The sequence below is a fragment of the Hyaena hyaena genome, unplaced genomic scaffold, assembly GCF_003009895.1.
Source record: "Hyaena hyaena isolate Hyena2069 unplaced genomic scaffold, ASM300989v1 scaffold_1183, whole genome shotgun sequence".
NCBI classification, from domain to species: Eukaryota; Metazoa; Chordata; class Mammalia; order Carnivora; family Hyaenidae; genus Hyaena; species Hyaena hyaena.
In genome coordinates, this window is record NW_024081817.1 from 215,917 (window position 1) to 237,493 (window position 21,577).

Genomic DNA, 21,577 nt, shown 5'->3' on the forward strand with positions numbered 1-21,577 from the left:
GTAGCTTAAGGTGGAAAAGAGTAAAGAAGATAGGTAAAAACAGCATCAGGCAAGTGGTTGCATTAATTGGAGACCAGCAAACTACAGCCCAAGTGTAACCTGCTTTCTGTTTTTATAAATAAAGTTTTATTGGAACACGCAGCCAGCTCATTCCTTCCATACTGTATGGCTGCTTTTGTGTTACAGTGGCAGAGTGAGTCATTGCAACAGAGACCATATGGTCTGAAAAGTTGAAACTATTTACAGTTTAGCCCTTCACAGAAAACATTTCCCTGTAGAATCCGTCATGGGTGATTCCATGCTTGCTGAACACAGGGACAGGGTTCCCCTTCCCCTGAGGCCCCTTGTGGAAGTCAAGTCAGCATTCAGGTAAAAATGAAATAAAATAAAGTAGGTGGATAATTTAGCAGATGTGAACTCAGAATTCCCAGACCAGAGCCATCAGGATGTTTATTTTCCTATCAAAAACAACTGGTTCCATTTCTGTCCTTGGCTTCCGCCTTTCGTGGAGTTCTCACCACGTTGATATTCCTTCTAGTAGCCAATACAGTGACAGGGGTCTTGAGTTTTCCCTTTGCTGTCTCTGCGCTGTTGAGCGAGCTACTCAGGCTCTCAGAAACTTCTCTTCCTTGTTTCTCAGTGAAAGAGTGAGACTGGCTGGGGCATGGGCCAGGGTTAGGGTCTTTGAGTTTCCTGTCTTCACTGAAGTTGTAGGATTCAATGACGAGTGAGATCACCTCTTATCAGAACAAGAGGAATCTCTTTATTCACAGTCTCGGCCCTGAATTGTCTTTTCCATTTGGTGCAGGTGTGAACCGGTGCGTCTAGCAAATTAGACCTGTACATTAAACATTTACAGCTCTTTTCGAACATAAGACATGAGCTATTTCAAAGCTCATGAGAGCTGAGAGGTGGCATCTGCAGATAATGGAAATAGCTGATACTTATTGAACATGTGTTATAAGCTGGACTCCCATCTAAATCCTTTAGATGGAGTGAGTAGCTTATTTACTCTGCACAGAAGCCTTGAATTAAGTACTATCATTAGCTCCATTTCACAGATGAGGGCACTGAGGCAGCTTGCCCAACGTTACACAGTCAAGGCACGTTCTAGAATCAGAGCCCATGCTGTTAAACTCTCTTTTTTTCCACCTCCCGGTGGGTATGACCGTTCTCCAGCTACACTGCAATTTAAGGGGAAAACAAGTAGTGGACAGACATGTCGCGGTTCCTAGAAGTTATGGATGCCTTTGAAAATTAATACAAGCCTCCTTTCATTACCCCAACACTGTGCCATCAAGATCATCCTCAGAGACTCTTTTGCTCAGCCTCCTCTCCTAAGTCATATTTAAAAAAATGTAGGACAACAATTGAAAAAATACAGGTTGGAAACTGGGTCATTTTTGTGCAGTTATCCTTCTCTGCCAGTACCAATTTTGAATTCTTTCTGAGAATTAAAAAACAAACAAGCAAACAAACCATGTGGAACAATCTGTGGCAGATGGTTGTTTCGGCTCTAGGTGAGTTTTGTCATTATACTCTGGGACAGAAAACTATTGCTTTGGAAAATCATCTGTTCTTTCGGTGAACTGCCAGCGAGGAACTATTGTAGCCGAGATGGCTTGGGACGGGTTTTTTTTTTTTTTTTTTTCATTTTTTCCTAGAGATTAGTACATATACTGTCTCTGTCCGAATCCTGTCGAATTTTCGCTGCCATGCCACGGAGGATAAAGGAGAACTCTAGCAGTTGAGTGGTGTGGGAGAGGTGAGGTGGAATTAGGTTTGAATCGGAAGTGAGCCCCCTCTTCCAGGTTTATCTTCCCCTGGAAAATAGAGCAATAAACAGTGAAACCATGGTGTTCATTACCAGCACAAGTCCCTAATTAATTTATTTTATGTTAATTAAGTTTATAATTATATAGTAAAACATTTACTTTCTCCCTCAAGAAATCGACTGGATCTTCTGAAGGGGCTTTGTGACTGTAATTTAGGTGCAATTATCCAGTTAAATTTAGTTAGGGTTTGGTTCATTTAGCTGCTGCTGAAAGATGCTAGCTAGGAGGAAATGTGCGATGTCTCAGGGGCACCTCTGGGTCTAGAGGATGTGTGACAAGAGGTGCCCCTTGGCCTCTGGGCATCTAGTGTGGGTGTCTAGGACAATCAGGATGTGGTTTCCTATTTATCATCTGTGTATATTCCTCAGTTGTAGAACTGTGGATTCCGATAGCTATGGATGGAGACAAAACATTTCTTTGTGGTTCTGGAATTGGAAGCTATGGAATGGTTCTCAGACATTTTCTGTCATGGCTGCAAAGTCCCTGGCACTGGCCAGCCTTCAGACTCAGAGTGGTATCACCAGCTGCAGCTGCCATTTTGGCCTGGAAAGACATCTTGTCTGCTGGGAAAGGAGTGATCCAGCACATGACTTCCCGTGGCTCAGACAGCTGTGGTCCGGCATCCCCGGGGCTTCTCACTGAGAGTAGCCCACTGTTCCAGGCATGTGAAGATGGAATTTTTGAGAAAAGTTCCCTTCTGTTAAATTTTACTTCAGAGCTCCTAACAAAGAGTCTATTTAGGTCTATCGTTGAAATACAGTTGAAGGTAATGATTTGCAGTGGTCACTGGAGCACTTGTGTGCGGGATTGGAGCTCACTGCTCAGCCTTGTGAAGGGAAATCTGAAAGGCATCAAGGCAGAGTTATGCTAGTGTGTAGCAGGAGAGCATCCCAGCAATACCCCAGTGGTTGGGGTAATAAGGGTTCATCTATTTTAAAGTCCCCTTGGTTTTTTAATATTTCTCTTTCTTTCTTTCTTTCTTTCTTTCTTTCTTTCTTTCTTTCTTTCTTTCTTTCTTTCTTTTTCTTTCTTTCTTTCTTTCTACTTTTTTTGAAGCATTTATTTCTTGGTGGATAACAGAAGTCCTTGCTTAGGAAAGGAAACTGAAGAATTTTTTGTTCTAAAGTGCTAATCACACTGAGTCACATTCAGCTAAGCTGATTTTTTTTTTTAATTTACTTATTTATTTTTTAGAGAGAGAGCCAACAAGCATAAGTGGGGAGGAGCAGAGGGAAAGAGAGAGAAGATCTTAAATAGGCTCTGTGCTCAGTGCAGAGCCTGATGTTGGGCTCGATCCTACCAGCCTGGGATCATGACCTGAGGTGAAATTAAGAGTCTGCTGATCAAATGACTGAGCCACCTGGTCACCTCTCAGGAAACAATTTTTAAAAGACATTTGGTGTCATGTCATCATGGTGGGAAGTGGTTTATTTTTTTGTGATTGGTGAATGAATGAAACATTTACTTAGGTTAAAAAAATATGACTACTTAATGCCCTTTTACTTAAATGTTTTCATCTGTAAAATAGAAGCATTAACCTCCTTTTCACTTCACGACAACCAAATGATAGCCCCTTTCCCAAAAGAAGTATGTGAAATATGATTTATCTATACTTGGAAAGATATATGGAAACTAGGTTTTTATAAATAGTCGTATTTCTTTTCCTTACACTATTAAAAAATTTTTTAAGTTTGTTTATTTATTTTGAGAGAGACAGACAGCATGAGCGGGGAAAGGGCAGCTGGAGAGGGAGAGAGACAATCCCAAGGAGGCTCTGTGTGGCCAGCAGAGAGCCAAATGTAGGGCTCAAACCCACAAAGGCATGAGATCATGACCTGAGCTGAACCCAAGAGTTGGACATTAACCTACTGAGCCAGCCAGATGCCCCATCTTCCTTACATTATTTAATAATATTTTAAGAAATGGTGTATCTTCATTTCTGGTTGGGACTTAGCTGTAATGTTTTTTGCCCCCAAAAGCAAAAAGAAACAAACAAAAACAAAGCACAGCAACACAGATGGCAGGGGCAGGGTGATAATTTGCAATCAATAAAGTACAACTTCATTTGGGTTTGTAAAGGGAAAACTTCATTATCAAATCCAAAACATTTTGGGTTAGAAGTCTATCATCCTGAACATATTTTTAGTAAATAATACATATTTGATAAAACATAGAAATGCCTTTAATGAGAGGGAATCATTCTGACTGTATTTTTTTAGGTCAGTAGGATAGTTTGGAAATTCTAAGGCTTGGCACTTTGTCTAAATGTTAAGAGTCATAATTTGAGCAAGTACCCTGAGTTGAGGACCTGGGATATGGCATGGACAGGAGGTACTCGTATTCTATTCATCACAATATGTTGGATCTATTTCATTTGTACTCTAGCGTTGGGTAACTGAAAATCAGAGAGGTCCGCTGACGTGGCCAGGATTGCACAGCTTCGGAGGGGCGGGGGCCGGATCCAAACTCAGGTCTGTCTGGCTTCAGATTGCTTCTTGATGTCTACTCAGCCAGCCAGTTTTCTTTCAGGCTTCACTGTGGAAATGAATTGATTAGCACACAATTGCCAAAGAAAATAAACATGTGGGGGCACTGTACTTATAAAAATTCTAGTTCCATTGCTAGCAGGAAGTAAAGGTCTAGGATCTTGTATATTTAAATGCTGGATGGTGAATGGCCGTAAATACGAATAAAGAAAAAACACTAATTTATAATCCAGTCATCCCTGCTAGGCACAGGTAATTGTACTGTGTCCTTTCATTCACATGACCCTTAACAATTTTTACTGCTTTCATGTAAGGCAGTGCAGTTGCCTGTCACATGTGTTTGAACACCTCTTGCGCTTATGTAGATGGTGATTTCTGATTTAACCTAAGAATGTGTGCCGGGTTACAAGGTAAATAGCCTTTTCCTTTTAATCACTTGGACTTAGCAAAGAACTTCCTGTAAGCTTTGGAAAGCATTTCTGAAAATAATGTCAGATGTTTGGATACATTAAATTTTCATTAAAAAGAAAAACAACAACCAGAATACATTGTTTTCTCAGTGTCTTGGTTCTGGTTGATTCTTGGCATGGTTGCTGTAATTCTTAACCAAGCTGTTATATTTAGTATGCCATATATGCCATGCATACTTTATTTAAAAAAGAAAATAAACTGTGAAATCTGGTGTGTGTAAAAATGCACTCTCTTTAAAATCCCGAGTCTTCTCTGTGTGGAAATTGTACCCGAACCAAACGATTCTGAAGGGAGTTGGAGTAGAGTCTTGCTTGTCTTTCAGAAAGGGGAGTTGCCAGGTAGCACCACTGAGGTTGACTCACAGCCAGCTGCTGTAAGATGCTGCTGAGGTATTATTAAGAATGGTGAGGCTGGACGGCATGGCAGCATGGACTTGTTCCAGAATGAGCTAGCTCTTTGAGTGAAGAAAAACAGCAGAAGCTTCTAGAATGTGGGGTTAACTTACGTCAAGTCGGGGGTTCTGCTGGCTGCCTTAGTGTGAATGCATCCAAGGCTGTGACTTAAGGATTGACTTTGCACTTCTCCAGCTTCCTAGGGAGAATACACACTCCGATTTACTGAGGTCTTTCGAATTGGGTTACCTGCTACTTATAAGAGATGTGCAGAGCCACTGACTGTGCACCAGATCCTGAGGCTTCTGCCTGATGAGGAAGCATTTTGAGACCATGAATCCTGGTCTTGGTGGTGTAAATGGGCTGGTACTTTTTCAGGCTGATGAGCGGTTCTGGGATATTCCCTTATAACCCTTGCTAGAGTGAGGGCTGACCTTTGGAGTTAGAGTTGGATACACTTTTGTGGGGTCCAATCTGGGATTTTAAATTGGGTTTCACAGAGAAGTGTCAAGTAATGTCCCAGGTAGTCTGGCCAAGAGCAGGATGAATCTTCTTTCCTGCTGGAGTCCAGCTTCGGCCGGGTCCAGGGGTCCCTGAAGGATGGATGGTGTTGACGAGGGAGGGAGGGAGAGAGCCACGAGAATCTTTCTGGTCACCAGGCAGGCATCTCTGCCCTGTTGGTTTCAGTGTCTTTATTTATAGGTCAAATGTTAACATGGCATCAGAAAATGGAATTTTTACAATGGATCATTCTCTGTGATAAGATGTTTTTAGAAAATGTACAGAAACAGGTTTTACAGAAGTATTCTTCCAGAACTGTCCAATTATAGTGAGGTTGAGTAACTAAGAAAATAACAGGGTGTTCACATTTTAATAACACTAAGATTAAGTCATAGGTTTGTAGATACTCTTATCCATCCTCATCACAGCTGCCAGGGTAAGGGAAGGTGTTTGTGGAATGTAGGCCTTTAGGGAAGGGGCTGTTATACATCATCAGTTAGCAAAGGTATATGTAGTAACTTATGTTCTGCTCTTATCTGTTCCTTCTCTCTAAGTTAGGCTCTTTGTCTGCGGGCAAGACTTGATTTTCCAGTTATATTCTTTATGGCACCAGAGAGCCAGCCATACCTTTAAAGAGTTTAGCTCATTTCCAATACATAGAATAGCCTCATCGAGTGCATTTACCTTTGTGTCTAGTTTTATGATTTCTTGAATAGCTAGGGCATGAGGGACATTTTTGGTTAGCTGATTTACATGTTGAGCTGTATGAACCTCTTGGACTAACACAACAGTAGAAACAGAATTGTACACATAAAGGCCAATCTTTTGTGAGTAAGGGTCATTAGCCTGTTCATAGGTCAAGAGAAAGTATGGAGGCAAACAGGACCTGCTGGAGACATGATGTCTGTTCCCATAATCAAAAGAAGAAGTTCCACAATAAGTTCCTTCACAAGGTGCAATCATCATACCAGGGCCAGAATAAGGGGACAAATCACTCCTGATACCAATCAACAAGGTACCTCGGGGGTTGGTGCTCAAGCAGAAATAATTGAGTGGGGTGGATATCGGTCATCATCTGATTAGCAAGAGACCGTGCAAACTTGCTTTAACCTCACTAGGAGCTTTCTCGACTAGTGGGCTCAGAATGACTCCCAACACTTTCCAACCCAACATACCCCCTCTTGGAAGAGAGCCATGTTTTAGGTCTTGTTCTAGCAAGGTAACTTTGGGATGATGGAAGTCATTCTGCTAATGGTGCTTTTGGGAAAAGGCACCAGAGGAAAAGGACATGTTTGGGTGAAGGACCTCCTTCCTGGCCCATGATCTATGTCTGAGTTTGGACACTTCCACTTCTCTGGATAAAAGGCTGAGGCCAGATAAATATCTATGAAGCCTCCTGTGTGTGGGAGCAGACCTGTGGCCTGGGAGCAGGACCCTGGGCAGTGGGAGGTGATGTCATTGCCTGGGGGGGAGACAGTGAGGAGGAGGTGATGCAGCAGCGCAGGGGAGAGAAAACCATCGCAGGGCTGGGGTGCAACCCCATGAGCCAGACTCCTTGAAAAGCAAGAGCTGTGTTCTCACAACGTGGACTGGGAGCTTCAACTTGTCTGTGCCAGATCCTGGGATGGAAGCCAACCTTCTAAGAAGTTCATTGCCAGACGGAAAAATGTCTTGCTCGTTTTCCTGCTCTGGGACAGATTTCGGTAACTCATGTTTATGGTAGTCAGTCCTCGGAGATGATCAACCGCACCTATCTTTGTTTTGTATTCTGGAATACTTGGTGCTTAGGGGTGCTTTCATTATCTTAAGCCCTTATTAGGTCATTTAAATGGAGATGAGATTTGGGATGCCTAGGTGGCTCAGTCGGTTAAGTGTCCGACTTCGGCTCAGGTCATGATCTCATGACTCGTGGGTTCCAGCCCCATGTCAGGCTCTGTGCTGACAGCTAGTTGAGAGCCTGGAGACTGCTTTGGATTCTGTGTTTCCCTCTCTCTCCGACCCTCCCCTGCTCATGCTGTCTCTATCTCTGTCTCCCAAAAATAAATAAAACATTAGAAATTTTTTAAAAAATAAATGGAGATGAGATTTATAAGGTACCTCTGTTCAAGAGAAGACCATTTTGTTTGATCTTCTCTCTGCTTAATTGGAACCATTAGTGGATCTGACCTCCAGGCTTTGCAACAATAGGCAGAGATGATGCACATAACCCTCCCCAAACTCCCTTCCCCCCCCCCCCCCCCGTTGCTTTCTTCAAGCATCCTGCCCATGAACCATCTTCAAAGTTTGTTTCTAAAGTAGTGCCTGGGGGGCGCCTGGGGGGCTTAGTCGGTTGAGCGTCCAACTTTCGCTTAGGTCATGATCTCACGGTTCATGGGTTCGGGCCCCGCATCGGGCTCTGTGCTGACTGCCAGCTCAGAGCCTGGAGCCTGTTTCAGTCTGCAACTCCCTCTCTCTCTGACCCTCCCCTGCTCACGCTGTCTCTCTCTCTCTCTCCTAGAAATAAATAAAAAAACTTAAAAAAATTTCCTTAAAGTAGTGCTTGGGGTGCCAGATGCCTAATGAAAAAAATGGTGCTCCAGGACAGATTTAATGTTTACTTCTTCTCTTCCTTTGTGGACCAGCTTAAACTTGGACCTGTACTCTGAGTACTTTCTGTGGCTTTAGAATCTCTCTTTCCACTCTCCAGTAATTGTGGTCACCACCTGTACATACACTGACAGCAACTTGAAATCCTTCTCATCGTTCTACTCTTCTGCCTTCCATCCCCAGCTCTCTTCTTCAGCACCACCATCACCATCATTGTCAGGCAGGTGATGGCTGACCCACAGCGCTTTGTTTCCTCTTGCTTGTTTTACACATAATTTACTTTTCTAGAAACATATTCCTGGTCTGTGTGCTATGGTTTCACCCACCCTTCAGCAGAGCCGAGCAACCTCCACTGTGTATGTTTGGTGTTGCAGGTTTGACGTTGCTATAGGTTAATTGAGTAATAGTTTTTATGCCATTTGTCTCCTATTTGGGGGCAGTAGGTTCTAGTGCTCTGGCTTTGTACACTAGGAAGAATCACTGGCTAGAGTATTTTATCAAAACAAATCTAGGCACAAACCTCTGTTGGCAGCTGTGAGTGCTTGGCATTCTATAACAAAATTGACAATGCCATGCCTATGTGTCCTGGTTTGCATCATTGGCAAGGCTCTCTGGTCTCAGAATTGCAGAACACTGTCTTTAAGAAGATGTCATTTCATGTAACAAAGCTACCTATGGATTTTGCAATATATCCTTAGTGAAGTAAGCCAGGAGGCTAGAAGTAAGCCAGGAGGCTAGACACACCCCAAGGGAGAAAAATAGATTGATTTGGGTGTTTCAGGGTGGTTGTAGTGAAAGCCTTCATCTCAATGCCCCTTAAACCACAAACACCACTTATAGAATTAGGAGTAGAAGAAACTACTCCACTTATAGAATTTTTAAGTGATTCTACAGATAGAGCATGGCATCAGTTTTTGGATGTGCTCCCCATCCTATGGGAAGTCCCTGACGTGGTAGTAGTTGAACCCTTGGACACTTGTCATCAGGCCCTGCTGATCAGTCCACGTCCTCCTTAGAATCATTAAACTTTATTTGTGCAATAGCTTTGGCTTTCCTTACACATTCGAGCTTTGCCAAGAACTTTGTGTTTCCTGCTTCAGTTTTCAGTTACATTATGTAAAGTCAAACCAGAACTTGAAAAAGCCTTACTGACCATCCTCAGCCATTTAATTTTAGTTGCTAACAAATGGACAACAGTTTTCTTTGTCTGACGCCCACAATGGTTTTGATCATCATAAGAATTAGAATAAACTAAGTCTAGCGCCTTTTCCCCAGGAGCTTAAAATGCTTCGGGAGGATACTCACTTGGTGACCATGTGTCTTACTGGAAACTTCAATATACTTTTGAGCAAATACGTGATTTTATGCAGGAAGCTTTGAAATGATTTGCTTAACCCAGTTACCAGCAAGAAACAGTAGATCCTACCTTGTTTTGTACAAATCTCCACCCCTCCATTTTGGTTCTGTTACCGAGCACATCAAAGTTCTTCAATAAAACTCAAAGCTTAGATATCACTATTCTGAAACTCAGAATTGTATTCAGCCTTTGGTATCATACAAGGTGTTGTTGGCACAAAAAGTGGGTAGACATGCTCTCTTTGCCCTCCTGTGGCCTGCAGTCTCGGATACAGGAAAGTTGACAGAAAAGAGATACAAGTTTTAAAAGGTACAAAAGAAGGCCATGTGAATGAATGGAATAGAATGTCTTAGAGGTTAAGAGACCAGTCAACTAAATACTAGGAGAAGAGGCTTGGACCTTGCATGGACCTTCAGGTATGGTCAAGGCTTCAACAAGAAGAGCTTGCTTGGTGGAACGGGACCTTAGGGCAAGAGGTGGCATGTGGACAAAACATGTCCTTGGGAAGGGAAAGAGGCATCTGAAGGATGATGAAGCAACTACTGAAATGAGCATAGAGAAGAAAGCACCAGGACCTGGCTTCTAAGTTGGGGCATTTCCACTACAGGTGCAGAGGACGCCATGTTAAAAGAGGGACCAACGACCCAACGACTGTTGGATTCCATTCTTGGGTGACCTTGGACACATCACATTGGCTATGAGGGTTGAGTGAGTCACCTATAAAATAAAAAAGGCAAATGGCAAGGGACAGTGGATGCAACCACCAACAGATATTAAATGCTCCACAAATGTCAAATTAGGACGATCAGCATTTAAGCCCCAGTGCTGAAATGAAGCAGGATTGCACCCAGCTCAAATCTACCTTTGTGACAGAAAGCTGTTTGCACCCACTGTTTCCTAGGCACCTAGTGTTATGAGAACATAGGAGTTTCTTCTTTGATTTTACCCAGTAGACATTTTCCAGAAGGCTCAGGAAGCATTTGCTTTGCTCTCCAATGAAGGTGAGCAGCTACACTGGCACCCTGGCCACCATCCGGTCTCCAAAGTGGCATCATGCCACAGGGATGTCCAAGTTGGCAGTTCCCTACTTGAATTTTCCAAATGAGATAAGATTTGCTTTTTTAGACAAACAGCTGCATCTTTCTTTCATTCCCTTTGCTTCCTTTCCACTCAGCAGTTTTCCTTTTTGCTCCAGATAAATTGCTGCTAATTTAAATGTACTGCAGATCCTTGCCATTTTATGGCTGATTGCTTCTGAGTTATAGGAGGGAAATGTGCGCGCGTTCAAATGTAAATACATCTAAATGGATCGGAAGCCAGTGGTAAAGAAAGCACAGTGCTTCGCTGACCTTCAGCTCCCCCACCCCAGTCCATCCCTTTGAAGAGGTCAAAGGAATCAGCAAATAGCAGAGACTGAGTTTTAGGGCACATCCGGGGTTTTTTCTCAGCTTTCAACTTTCCACCACATCTCTGACAGCACCTGCTTTACCCTTGTTCTTATTTAGATCAGCTAGTGAAAGCAGCAGCAGCAGCAAAGTTTCTCTGAAGTTTTTTTTTTTTTTTTTTTTTTTATAAAGGAGCCATTCTCACGATAACTATCATGCACCATCGGAATGCTGCAAATCCTTCAGAATGTCACATTGTCAAAATATCTATATTTCAGGCTCAGAAGCTAGACAGCTCGGTTGGCTGCTAAACCCGCAAGATGTTCAGCCATTTGTTGTGGTCTAAAAACTTTCCCCGTCACTAGGAGAAAATAATTATCTATTGTTTTATATCATTTTGTGGCCCCTTTCTTGAGTTTCTTGTAACATGAGTGGGAAGAAGTCTTGAGATCCTGGTGGGTGCATTGGGGACCTTACTGAATATTACTATCAAGCCCTTAGAAACAGGAAGCACTGGATACATCTCCTTATAAAACAGTCAAGTCTTGAAATCAAACTGGTTTTTCAATATAGGATGACGTATCTTTAGTGTATCAGCAGTTTGTGAAGATCAAGTGTATCCGAGAGGAGGCTGACTTGCCTTCCTTGAGGTGGGGGTGAGGGAGGTAGTAACAGTTTGACTGCAGACACTACACATGGATTATCATTGCGACAGACTGGCTTTTCCTTGCATAGAAGATACTGCCTGTGTTATTTTGGTGGCTTTATTCCCTGAAGTATGGTTCTTTGAGAAGGACACATCATGAAAGGCAGAGGGACGTTGAGGAGGGACACATGACATCAGTTTAAATAGGGGCAACTGTACTTGCAGCTTGACTGAATGACAGTCCAAAAGAGCTTGTATCTAGCAAAACAAATCATTTCCCAACTGTAATAAAGTTTGGCTGTGGGTGGGGAAGGAACATGGCAAATAGAAGCAAAGGAAGGGGCCCCTGGGCAGCTCAGTGGGTTGAGCATCCAGTTTAGGCTCAGGTCATGATCTCGTGGTTTGTGATTTGTGAGTTTGAGCCCCATGTCAGGCTTGTTGTCAGCCTGTCCGCATGGAGCTGCTTCAGATATTCTGTCCTCCTCCCTCTGCCCCTCCCCCACTTGTGCTCTGGTCCCCTCAAATAAATATTTAAAAAAAGAAAAGAAGCAAAGGAAGAGTGGTGTGAGTTCTGTTGTTAACTCTTCAGACCTGAGTAAACTCTTAGAGTTCCTATTCCATAAACCTATTGGAAATAAGGCTTACATTAACAGTTTAATGTGTTCTGTTATTATTATTATTATTATTATTGTTATTTAGAAATCAAAAGCTTTTCAAGATTGAATGTGCAGAGAAAATAGTATACTGAATCACCAAATCTTTTGGTTTGGGGATTATGTCTTCTATTTGTATCACCAAGTTCCTTGTTTTTATTGGCAAACTTGATATCCTAATATTAATCCTGTTGTTTCCATGGGTAGGAATTGGAGACCCGCCCTCTTAGGGAAGGTGTTGGGTTAGTGAATTTGATGTCCTTGTTCTATGTGCATTACAGTGCACTCTTAAACCAGCGTGGCTTATGTTTGCCTGGCGGCTGAACTTCTGGAAAGAGACTAGAGTCCGAAATGAAGGAATCTTAATCAGCACCACTGTGTGTTTCCTAAATTCTCAGCGCTTTGTGGGTGATTAAATTCACAAATGATGTTTGGCATCTGTACCGACTGCGTCTCCTGAGACTTGGAAGGGCAAGACAGAGAGGTGCCATGGAAATTAAGCTCTGTAGACTCTTTTAGGGTTGTTGTAAATGATGATACAGATTGGTGGTGGTAATTACAGCTCTGGAGGCAGATGACACCAGCACTTGGCAGACCAGGCACCAGGGTGAGGAAGATCCAGAGTCTAGAGGGTTGGGTTTAGAGGTACCTTCCAAAGCTGAACTTGAAAATGGTTTGGGGGTTTCTACCATGGCATCATCTATTTTGTCACCTAGGGATCTGTTGAAGAGTCATGCGGATTACACACAGGATTATATGTAATGAATTTCCCCTGTTCTTTCTGGGTGTTCCTAGTCTAGTTGGAGGGATCGTGTCCTCTCTGCGGTGACACAGCAGGGTAGCTGCAGAATCAGAGGCCCTGGGTTGGGGTCTGATTGCCATCACACACTTGATGGGCCTCCAGCAAGCTGCTTTGCTCCCAGGGCTTCAGTTTTCTCATCAGTAAAGTGGATGTGTTAATGGAACCTACCTCATAGGGTTATTGTGAACTTAAAAGGGCTAATTTGGACAAAGAGTTTAGAAGAAGGCCTGACACCAAGCATATTAGCTGTTACTTATTCTGTAAGCTCTTTACTCATTCCTTTTATTCATTCTGTGGGGCAACTAAGTATTGGAGGTCAAGGAATTCTGTTTTCTTTATTTTTGTATCATCTTGTGTGGTGTCTACTATTTGGCCAGTGCTCAATAAATGTTTGCAGGATTAGTTAATATTTTAAGTATTATATATTATATGTTTCATGTATTATATATAATATATGCATATGCTATATGTCTTATATTATATATACAATATATATACGCATGTAATATACCACATGTTGTATGCTGTATATCATGTTATATAATAGATATTCCATCTATCTATGTCTGCGTGTCATATATATGATATGATACTATTGAATTTAGGCAATTAATTATTTAATATTAAGATTCCTGAAAAAGAATCTAAACCTTTGCGTGGTCCAGTATTTCACACTAAAGCTAGCCAGTTCTCTGATCTGGTTGCTGAGTAACTAAACAGATATTTTAGAAATAATTTGGAGAACTTAAGTGAGGAAAGAAAATCAGAACTTGGGGTAACTATTTGTTGTTGAATTTTATTTTTTTCCCCTATACATAAAACTTCTCCAAGGGTCCTCTATACTGTACACAGATTTCTCCTTAAATTAAGATGTTAACATCTGATACTGTTGTGGGTAGGAACTGTGTGCAGAAATCATTTGCATTTCTTTCCTGTGCTTTCTGTGAATTTACAACTAAGTGGCTTGATAATGAGATGCACATTTTCTCCCAATTTCTGTTGTTATCCTATGTTATTTTATGTTTGCAAAGCTTATTCCATGTTGTGTCTTGATTTTGATTATTTATTATATTCTCTTAAAAGTGATTATATTTGTATGTTAATTTTCATTGACATTTGTTTTGAGCATGACTTATGTTTTATTTTGTGTTTCTTTTAGGTTTTGTTTTGTTTCATAAGATCCCACTGGATGGGTAGCTGAAATAAAGGAAAAGACAGAGAAGGGGGCGGTTGGTCCTTGGTGGTTGGTGCTGCCTTGTAAGCTGGACTCTTGGGACGGGCATTGGCTTCTCCCGGGAGACACCGTGTAGCTGGGGTTGTCTGGTAGACGAGCATGGTGTTTGCAGGAGGTACCACACGAAGCCTGCAGATGTTGTGAGCGGTGTTTGGGGAGCACCACTGCAGAGGCAGCTCACAGGCAGCTAAGCAGACTCTCAAGAAAACATCTTAAATTAATGCTTCTCTTTTGTCCTTACAATTGTTCAACGACAAAACTGAAATGGAATTCCATTGGATCATGCTTGTCTTCTGAAAGGTGTGCTGGTTTGACTGTACTGGAAATGTACTGATTTCTATTGTTTCTGTTGATTAAAGGTGAACTGCAAAGTTAAAAAAAAATCTAAATTTAGGGGCAGGTATAAGAATACACTAACAGCCTAATCTCCATTTAACATGTAGTTTAGCATCGTTTTCCATTGACGTTTAATGAGAACTGAATTCAGAAAGTTTCACTTTTCCATCTACAGCGCAGTGACTAAAAGAGTTAAGGGCATCGCTGTAGGGACTTGGTGACGCCGCTGAGAGGTTCTTCACTTCACTGGCAATAAAAGTCCAGAGTCATGTAATCAACGCTAATGATTTTTCTAGTTTATTAGCAGGTAAGGGGAAAAAATGCAACTCTGCAGTTGGGGGCTACAGATTTACGTTAGGCATAGTCAGTTTCAGGCTAACTGAAAGAGTGAAATAGACACATATGGTGTGTATGTCCTTTTATTCACCCCCTGCGATCCACCTGCTTTTTAGAAGTTTCCTAGTGAGAAGGCCACAGTATCTCATGCTGTTCCCATGACAGAACTACAGCTTTTCTACTCTGAAAAGGTCTGCGGGCAGAATGGCTGGCCTGCTGGGAGCAGGAGACCATATTCTAAGAAGGATAGTCCCCTGCTACATTCTATACTACTGCTGGTTTTCATGGGCAGGAAGGCTCTTCCTGACCCCAGCCGCACAGAGGTAATGAGTATGTGCTTTATCGTGTCCAGCCTCATTACTGAGAGGGTAGCCTTGGAGCTACAGAATCCTGCGCCCCGGCCTTAGTCCTGACATGGACACCTGTGTCACTCACCTGGCCATTGCAGTGACCTTTGCTGTGTATCTACTAGGTCAGATTGTGTCTGGCAGCCAGCTTGGGCTGCCCTTGCCCCGACTCACCTCACACTTTTCTTGTTCAAGGGGACCTGGAAGCCAGGCCTGGAGCATTTTGCTTAACAACACGATCAGCTCTGACTGTTGAGGCATGCTCGTAGATGCCATGGCTGGATTGGAAACTTATGGATGTTTGAAAAAAAAAAAATTTTTTTTTTTTTTTGAAAAAGCTACTCAAGTTTTGCAGTTCAGCTTTAAGGATTTATAGATTTTTAACTAGTCCAACATGTTTGGAAACACTGTTTTGCATCCTGTGTAACTAAGGCGTTAATCTTAATAAACCAAGATCCTTTAAGGCACCGATTGATATAAAAAGATGATTCCTGATGAATATTTTATACCTACCGTTATCTTTTACATTAGCCACTAAATATGTTATTGCTTGATACAGACACTTCACAGAGTCCTACGGATTACAGCATTTAACCTGGCTATTCCATACCCGTGCCTGAAAGAAGGGCAGCTTCTCCGAAGCAGACACAGGCTGCTTGTTCTCAAATGTTTTCTTTCCAAAGACACATTTGAGTGGGAGAGCAGCTGGCCCTTGGTGGGGGTTGGGGGGCCTGAATAGTCTCTGAATTCCCACTTTCTTGCTCACTGCTAAATGACAGTTCCCGTCACTACTTAGATTTTGATCTTTCCCAAAGCTGTTGATTTAAAAAGAGGCCAACTAATTGCAGAAATCATGAACCCTGAAAGAAAAAGGAAATTCACACTGGGAGCTGAGCAGTACACCAAGCATTCTTAAATATCGGCCATTTGGTACAAGTTTCATATATTTATTTTTTTCAGAAACCCTTTTATATTTTATTCCAAGGAACCAGAAAAAGGCAATGAGTTGTTTAAGGACTATTTTGTACATTGCCCAGAATGCAAAGGAAAAAAAAAGAAAGAAATGAATATTTGTATTCAAAAGCTAGAAGATTTCCAGGGTAGATTTTTGTTTTAAAATGGAGAGAAGTGGACAGATAAGGCAATTTAATATATCAAAAAGCAGTTGACATCTCCTAGGGAATGATGAAAACAGCAGGCTATTAGAAAATTGTTTCATATGGTTCTTGTGTTCCTTGCTTTTCATTTTTCTTTAATCCCCGAAGAGCACAGTCAGTGACATATCTTCTCATTTCTATACTCTGGACTGCCCCCTTTTATCCTTTGCTTTTTTATGTTTCCTACAAGAAATCTTTTTACAGCTTCCTAATGACACGTACTGTGTAGTTTTTCAGTATTAGAAAAGGACATGAGGCATTTTTGTTGAAATCAAGTCTGTTGCCCTCCCACCCCCGCAAGGACCTGGCGTTTCAGTGCCAGGCAGGTGCCCTTCGTAAAAGACATGTGCTGGGTGAGCAGACACCCACCCCTGCAGACAGACAGGGGTCACCCAGCCTCAGCCAACTCCTGTTGCCCGGGGAATGGGGCCCTAGTCTCCCCAGTCTTCTGATTCTTTAAGAGAAACTTGAGATCTGTATTTTTTTAAAATGTGAAATGTCCCTATTTTACAAAGTTGGCTCAGTTATTTTTAAAACATTATGTAGGCCAACAAAACAACTGTGGGCTGCCAGTTTGTTACTTTTGTCTTAAAGCAACATCATTGTTCTCTCACTGGTTCCTACTACCTTTCCTTTGCAAGCACACTTCCCAGCATGGCCATTGAGAGCTTTCTCACCATTGAGGTTAGCACCCCACTGGTCCTCAGCGTGTCACTTATCTATGGGGCCCTCCTGCGACTTCTGCCAGCCGGGGCCTCGGCTCTGTCACGCTGCCTGGGACTGTCTTGCGGCACTTTTCCCTCTGTCCTGATTGGCACCACCTCTGTGTGGCCAGGGACAGCCTAGCAAGCCCTTCCTCCTGTTTTATCTGACATCCCTTCCTGTCACCAGTGTCCGTGTCACCTGGCCCACTTGGGGGTTCAGATGGGAAAGCACAAAGTCCCGTTCATGGGTCCTTAATATACTCATGTGGCCATTGGTAAACAGAAAACAGGTGTGCCACCTCAAGAGGTGTGGCTCAGGTCCCGTATCTTGAATGGGGTCCCCCTGAGAGCCTAGGAGTCAGCTGGGACAGACTTAGAAACTACTCCCATTGGTATCCCAGGTGACACTGGTTTGAGACTAAAGAAGGTGCATTTCCCAATCGGAAAAAGGAATCCCCACCTACTTCGGGGACCATCGACTCCAGGGTTTACACTCCTGGTCTTCCAGCCCAGACCCATTTCATTTTTGACCCATTGAGTGTCTTTCCAAAAGTAGGGGACACAGAAGAGAAGGAAGGAAATAGTCCCAGCCTCACCCCATAGCACAGAGCACAGAGAAGGATGGCCTGAAGCTCATGCAGAGAGGTTAGGGCTCAAGGCTCCACCTTCCTCAGAGCAGAGGTCCAAGGCCAACAGGCAGGAAGTTAGCTCTGGGGGAGGGGGTGCGAGGGCAAGCGTGAGGGAGGCCCTCCTGCTTGGTCTCTCCTTTGTGATCTGCTTAAAATCCCTGACTTTTCTGTCTCTCTCGAGTCATCCAAACTGACCCCACAACAGATGGAGGGTTTACTTTTATTTGCTTTCTTGGTTGGTTTGCACTCGCTTTTTATGTTCACTGCAAAATGGGAACAAACAGGAATGGGGCCTTACGTGACTTCTCTCATGCCACCGCGGAGCGAGCTGAGCCACTCTTGCACTGTTCTTGTGCTTTCTGTCTAGAACTTCTCCCTGGTTTTCATCCAGTACCCCCCAACACAGCAACAGATGCTCATTTTGTCTTGTGTTGTCCTGACCAGATGCAGAAAGGGATGGGACTCTATATTATGCAGGGCCTTCGCTGGGTGGCTGTGTCTGGCCATGTGGGCCATGCCCTTCTTGTCGGGCCAAGGTCAGTGGGAACCCTTGGGCTCCTGCAGACTAGACTCCAAGGAAACCGGAACGGAGGTCGCCGTTTCATTAAGTGTGTCACGCTGTGCTCACACACCTACAGTGCCCATGAGCCATGTCAGGTCTATTCAAGGGCACCTGGGAAGGCTAAGGACACTCCTGGACAGAAAAGAATATAATTTTCTGTGGGGTGCTGCCAGACAGAATTAAGTGAACAGAACTCCCAACCCAGAGAGTGACATGAAAACAGTTGTCACAGAAGGTGGCTTTCCATTCTGGTTGGCCCATTTCCTCATATCGGTCGTCAGGGACAAGGGACCTTCCCATCCATCTGATTCTGACAGTGTGATCACTCTGGGTTTAATTCGGCTGCAGTGGGGCCTTGGGATGGTCGTTGGTGAACATCCAAGATGGGTTGCTGTTAGCTGTGTCCAAAGCCTTAGTTTTCACGGGGGGAAAATGTGTGAGAAGCAAAGACAAGAACAGAGATTTTCACCCCCTTTATTTTGAGACAGTCAATTTATGAGTGGAGCATAATCAAATATAAAAGAGCAAGAGACTCTGTTCATAATATGTAGGTATTTCAAATCATCACGTTGTATCTTTTAAATACCTTACAATTTTATTTGTTAATTATACCTCAGTACAGCTAAAAAGAAAAAAAAAAAAATAACGACATTTCAGAGAAAGAAGAATCCTCAGGTTTCATTTACTTCCTGTTCAAATCCACTTGCTGTAATCCATAGGCAGTCTGTGAATCATAAGCATGCCCCATTTTTCCCCATAATGTTCCAGGTTTTAAAGTCATTTTTTCACATTTCCTGTAAATAATGGATACTCATTTTTATTTTATTTTTAAGTGCTGTTTTAACAATGTGGATAGACCATAAATGTACTTGCTGAATTCATTCATTATTTTTTAACAAGCCAATAAAGTTTTATAATTCATCTCCATGTGTCTTGCATTCTGTGTAGGGCCTTGTATACTTCCCCTCCCTTCCTCAAACACATATCATCACCCCGTGTGGCATTGGCAATGTTCAAAGCTAAAGGTATCAAAAGAAAGAGGGTGAGAAACGTCACTCAGAGTTTTGGGAGTCCCAAACCCACTATAGATCCTGGAATACATCTCCTCTCCCTCAAAAGGGACTTTTAAAATTTCCATCAGTGTGAATTACACATTTATTGTTTACTGATTTTTGCGTTAGATATGTTTTCATTGGCTAAGAGGCAATCCTGGAAAATAAACAAAAGTCGAAGGGAATTAAAAAAGGAAAAACGACTTACATTCTGTGGGAAAGTTCTTCGGTATTTTAAGAACTTGGAATGACCCAGGTCCCAGCAAGAGGGCACACTTAGTACTCTGTCCCTCCATTCTATGTGACTTTGTAGCCAAATGAAAATGACTCGTGCTTTCATGGAGGTAAGAGAGAGGAAGACAAGTGGACAGAGAGATACAGTACCATCCAACCACAACTGTTAACATGGTGGCCACAATTCACAGTCCTCTCATCTCCATTCCCCCCGCCCCCTCATTGTCCCTTTTTCATGTTTTCCTTTTAGGATAGGACCAAAAAGGAAAGTCTGTAGGACCCCCAGCTCGGATTCATTTGAGCCTGCTTTCACCTTCTGGTAACTTGAAAGGGCTTTGCTCCACATTGAAGACTTAGGGACTGGAAAAACCGATCCAGTGTGACTTGATGTCTCATCAACCCAAGTACACTGACCTCTTCTAAGAGCTTGGTTAGTGCCGGTGACTTGTATTTTTTCTAAATGCCCTTCTACATAGATTTCATTGGATATTTGGAAGTGGTGTAATAATTTGAGGCAGTAGGCAACGAACCCAGGCTGTGCAGACTTGAATCCCAGTTATACTCACAAACTACATGACCTTGGGAAAGCTATTTCATGGCTCTGTTCCTCATGAGATGATACTATTTTTAAAGCTTATTTATTTATTTTGAAAGAGACAATATGAGCAGGGGAAAAGGGCAGAGAGAGAGGGAGAGAGAGAATTCCAAGCAGGCTCCATGCTGTCAGCCCAGAGCCCTATGTGGGGCTCAAACTCATGAACTGTGAAATCATGAACTGAGCTGAAGTCAAGAGTCAGAACTTAACTGACTGAGCCCCCCAGGCACCCCAGGATGATAATGTTAATAGACCCTACCCATGAGGCTCTGATGAGAGTTAAATGAGTGCACATGTGGGCAGCACTTAGTGTCACTAATAAAAATATTTTGATGGACTAGTATGTGCACTTATGCTCGTGGGTCCCTCAGGAAATGCCCCAGAATCCCAGACTCATCTGTATGTATTCTCCATATGGCGATGGTGTGGGTGCAAATAATGGAGTCCAATGGAAGGGAACTTCACTCACTGGGTCATTCTGGATGCAGTCCAGGCTGTGACGCTATCTCTGGAGTTGCAGTGATTCTCTTCCTCGATCCTTCACTCTGCCCAGGCAATTCTTGCACATTTATTCTTTTCAGGTTTGATTTTGATAAAATAAGAGGGTGCCATTTTTTTGGACCTATATTATGATAGTTCAGTGAGTTGGAGTGACGCTCTATTGTTTGAGGATTCTGGAAGAGAAAGCATGGAAGGTCATACCCCAATATGGTCTGCCTCTTCTCACTTTGTTAATTCAGAATTTTGGATCCTTTGAACAGGGTCTACATTAACTTTAGCTTTTCAATTATCCATTTGAAAATCTTTGGAAACAAAGTGACTGAGAGACTGTGTGAAAGAAAGGATTGGTCTCAAGCTTCCTTAAGCCTTGGAGACAAGTGTTTCCAGGCAATGAACTACAAATAAGGAGATTACGCTTGTCTACTTCCTGAGGTAGTTTCTGGTAGGAGCTCTAGCAAGAATGCATGATTGGCCTTCCTGGAGCTACTTCGTGTTGGAAATAATACAATTTCATTTCTTTGAAAATATTTTATCATCTGGGCTTTTTTCTTATTAAATCTTCTTAAATAAGTGGTGCTGAAATCTTAATCGGCACTTGATTTAACGCATTTTTGCTGTTGCTGTTGTGTTCCACATTTTAAAGTGAGATCAACTCCAGGATCTAAATGATAGTACTCGTAAGTAGGTATCGGTTTTCTCACTGAGTGTCAAGTACTGCATTAAGTGTTGCACGGATTAACTTATGATCCTCTCGATTTTAAAGGTTAGGAAACTGA

At 42.6% G+C, this 21,577-nt stretch overlaps 1 protein-coding gene across 3 annotated transcripts in view; it reads left to right on the top strand.

Moving 5' to 3' along the window:
- The window catches only part of NTRK2 (neurotrophic receptor tyrosine kinase 2), a 138,559-nt gene extending 119,219 nt beyond the window's left edge, over positions 1 to 19,340 (top strand). For all 3 annotated transcript variants that reach the window (XM_039222730.1, XM_039222732.1, XM_039222731.1), the window contains one exon: positions 14,274 to 19,340. In XM_039222730.1, coding sequence (XP_039078661.1) covers positions 14,274 to 14,311 — 38 coding nt within the window. In that variant the 3' untranslated portion in view covers positions 14,312 to 19,340. The remainder of the gene's footprint in view (positions 1 to 14,273) is intronic.
- Positions 19,341 to 21,577: the final 2,237 nt, after the last annotated feature.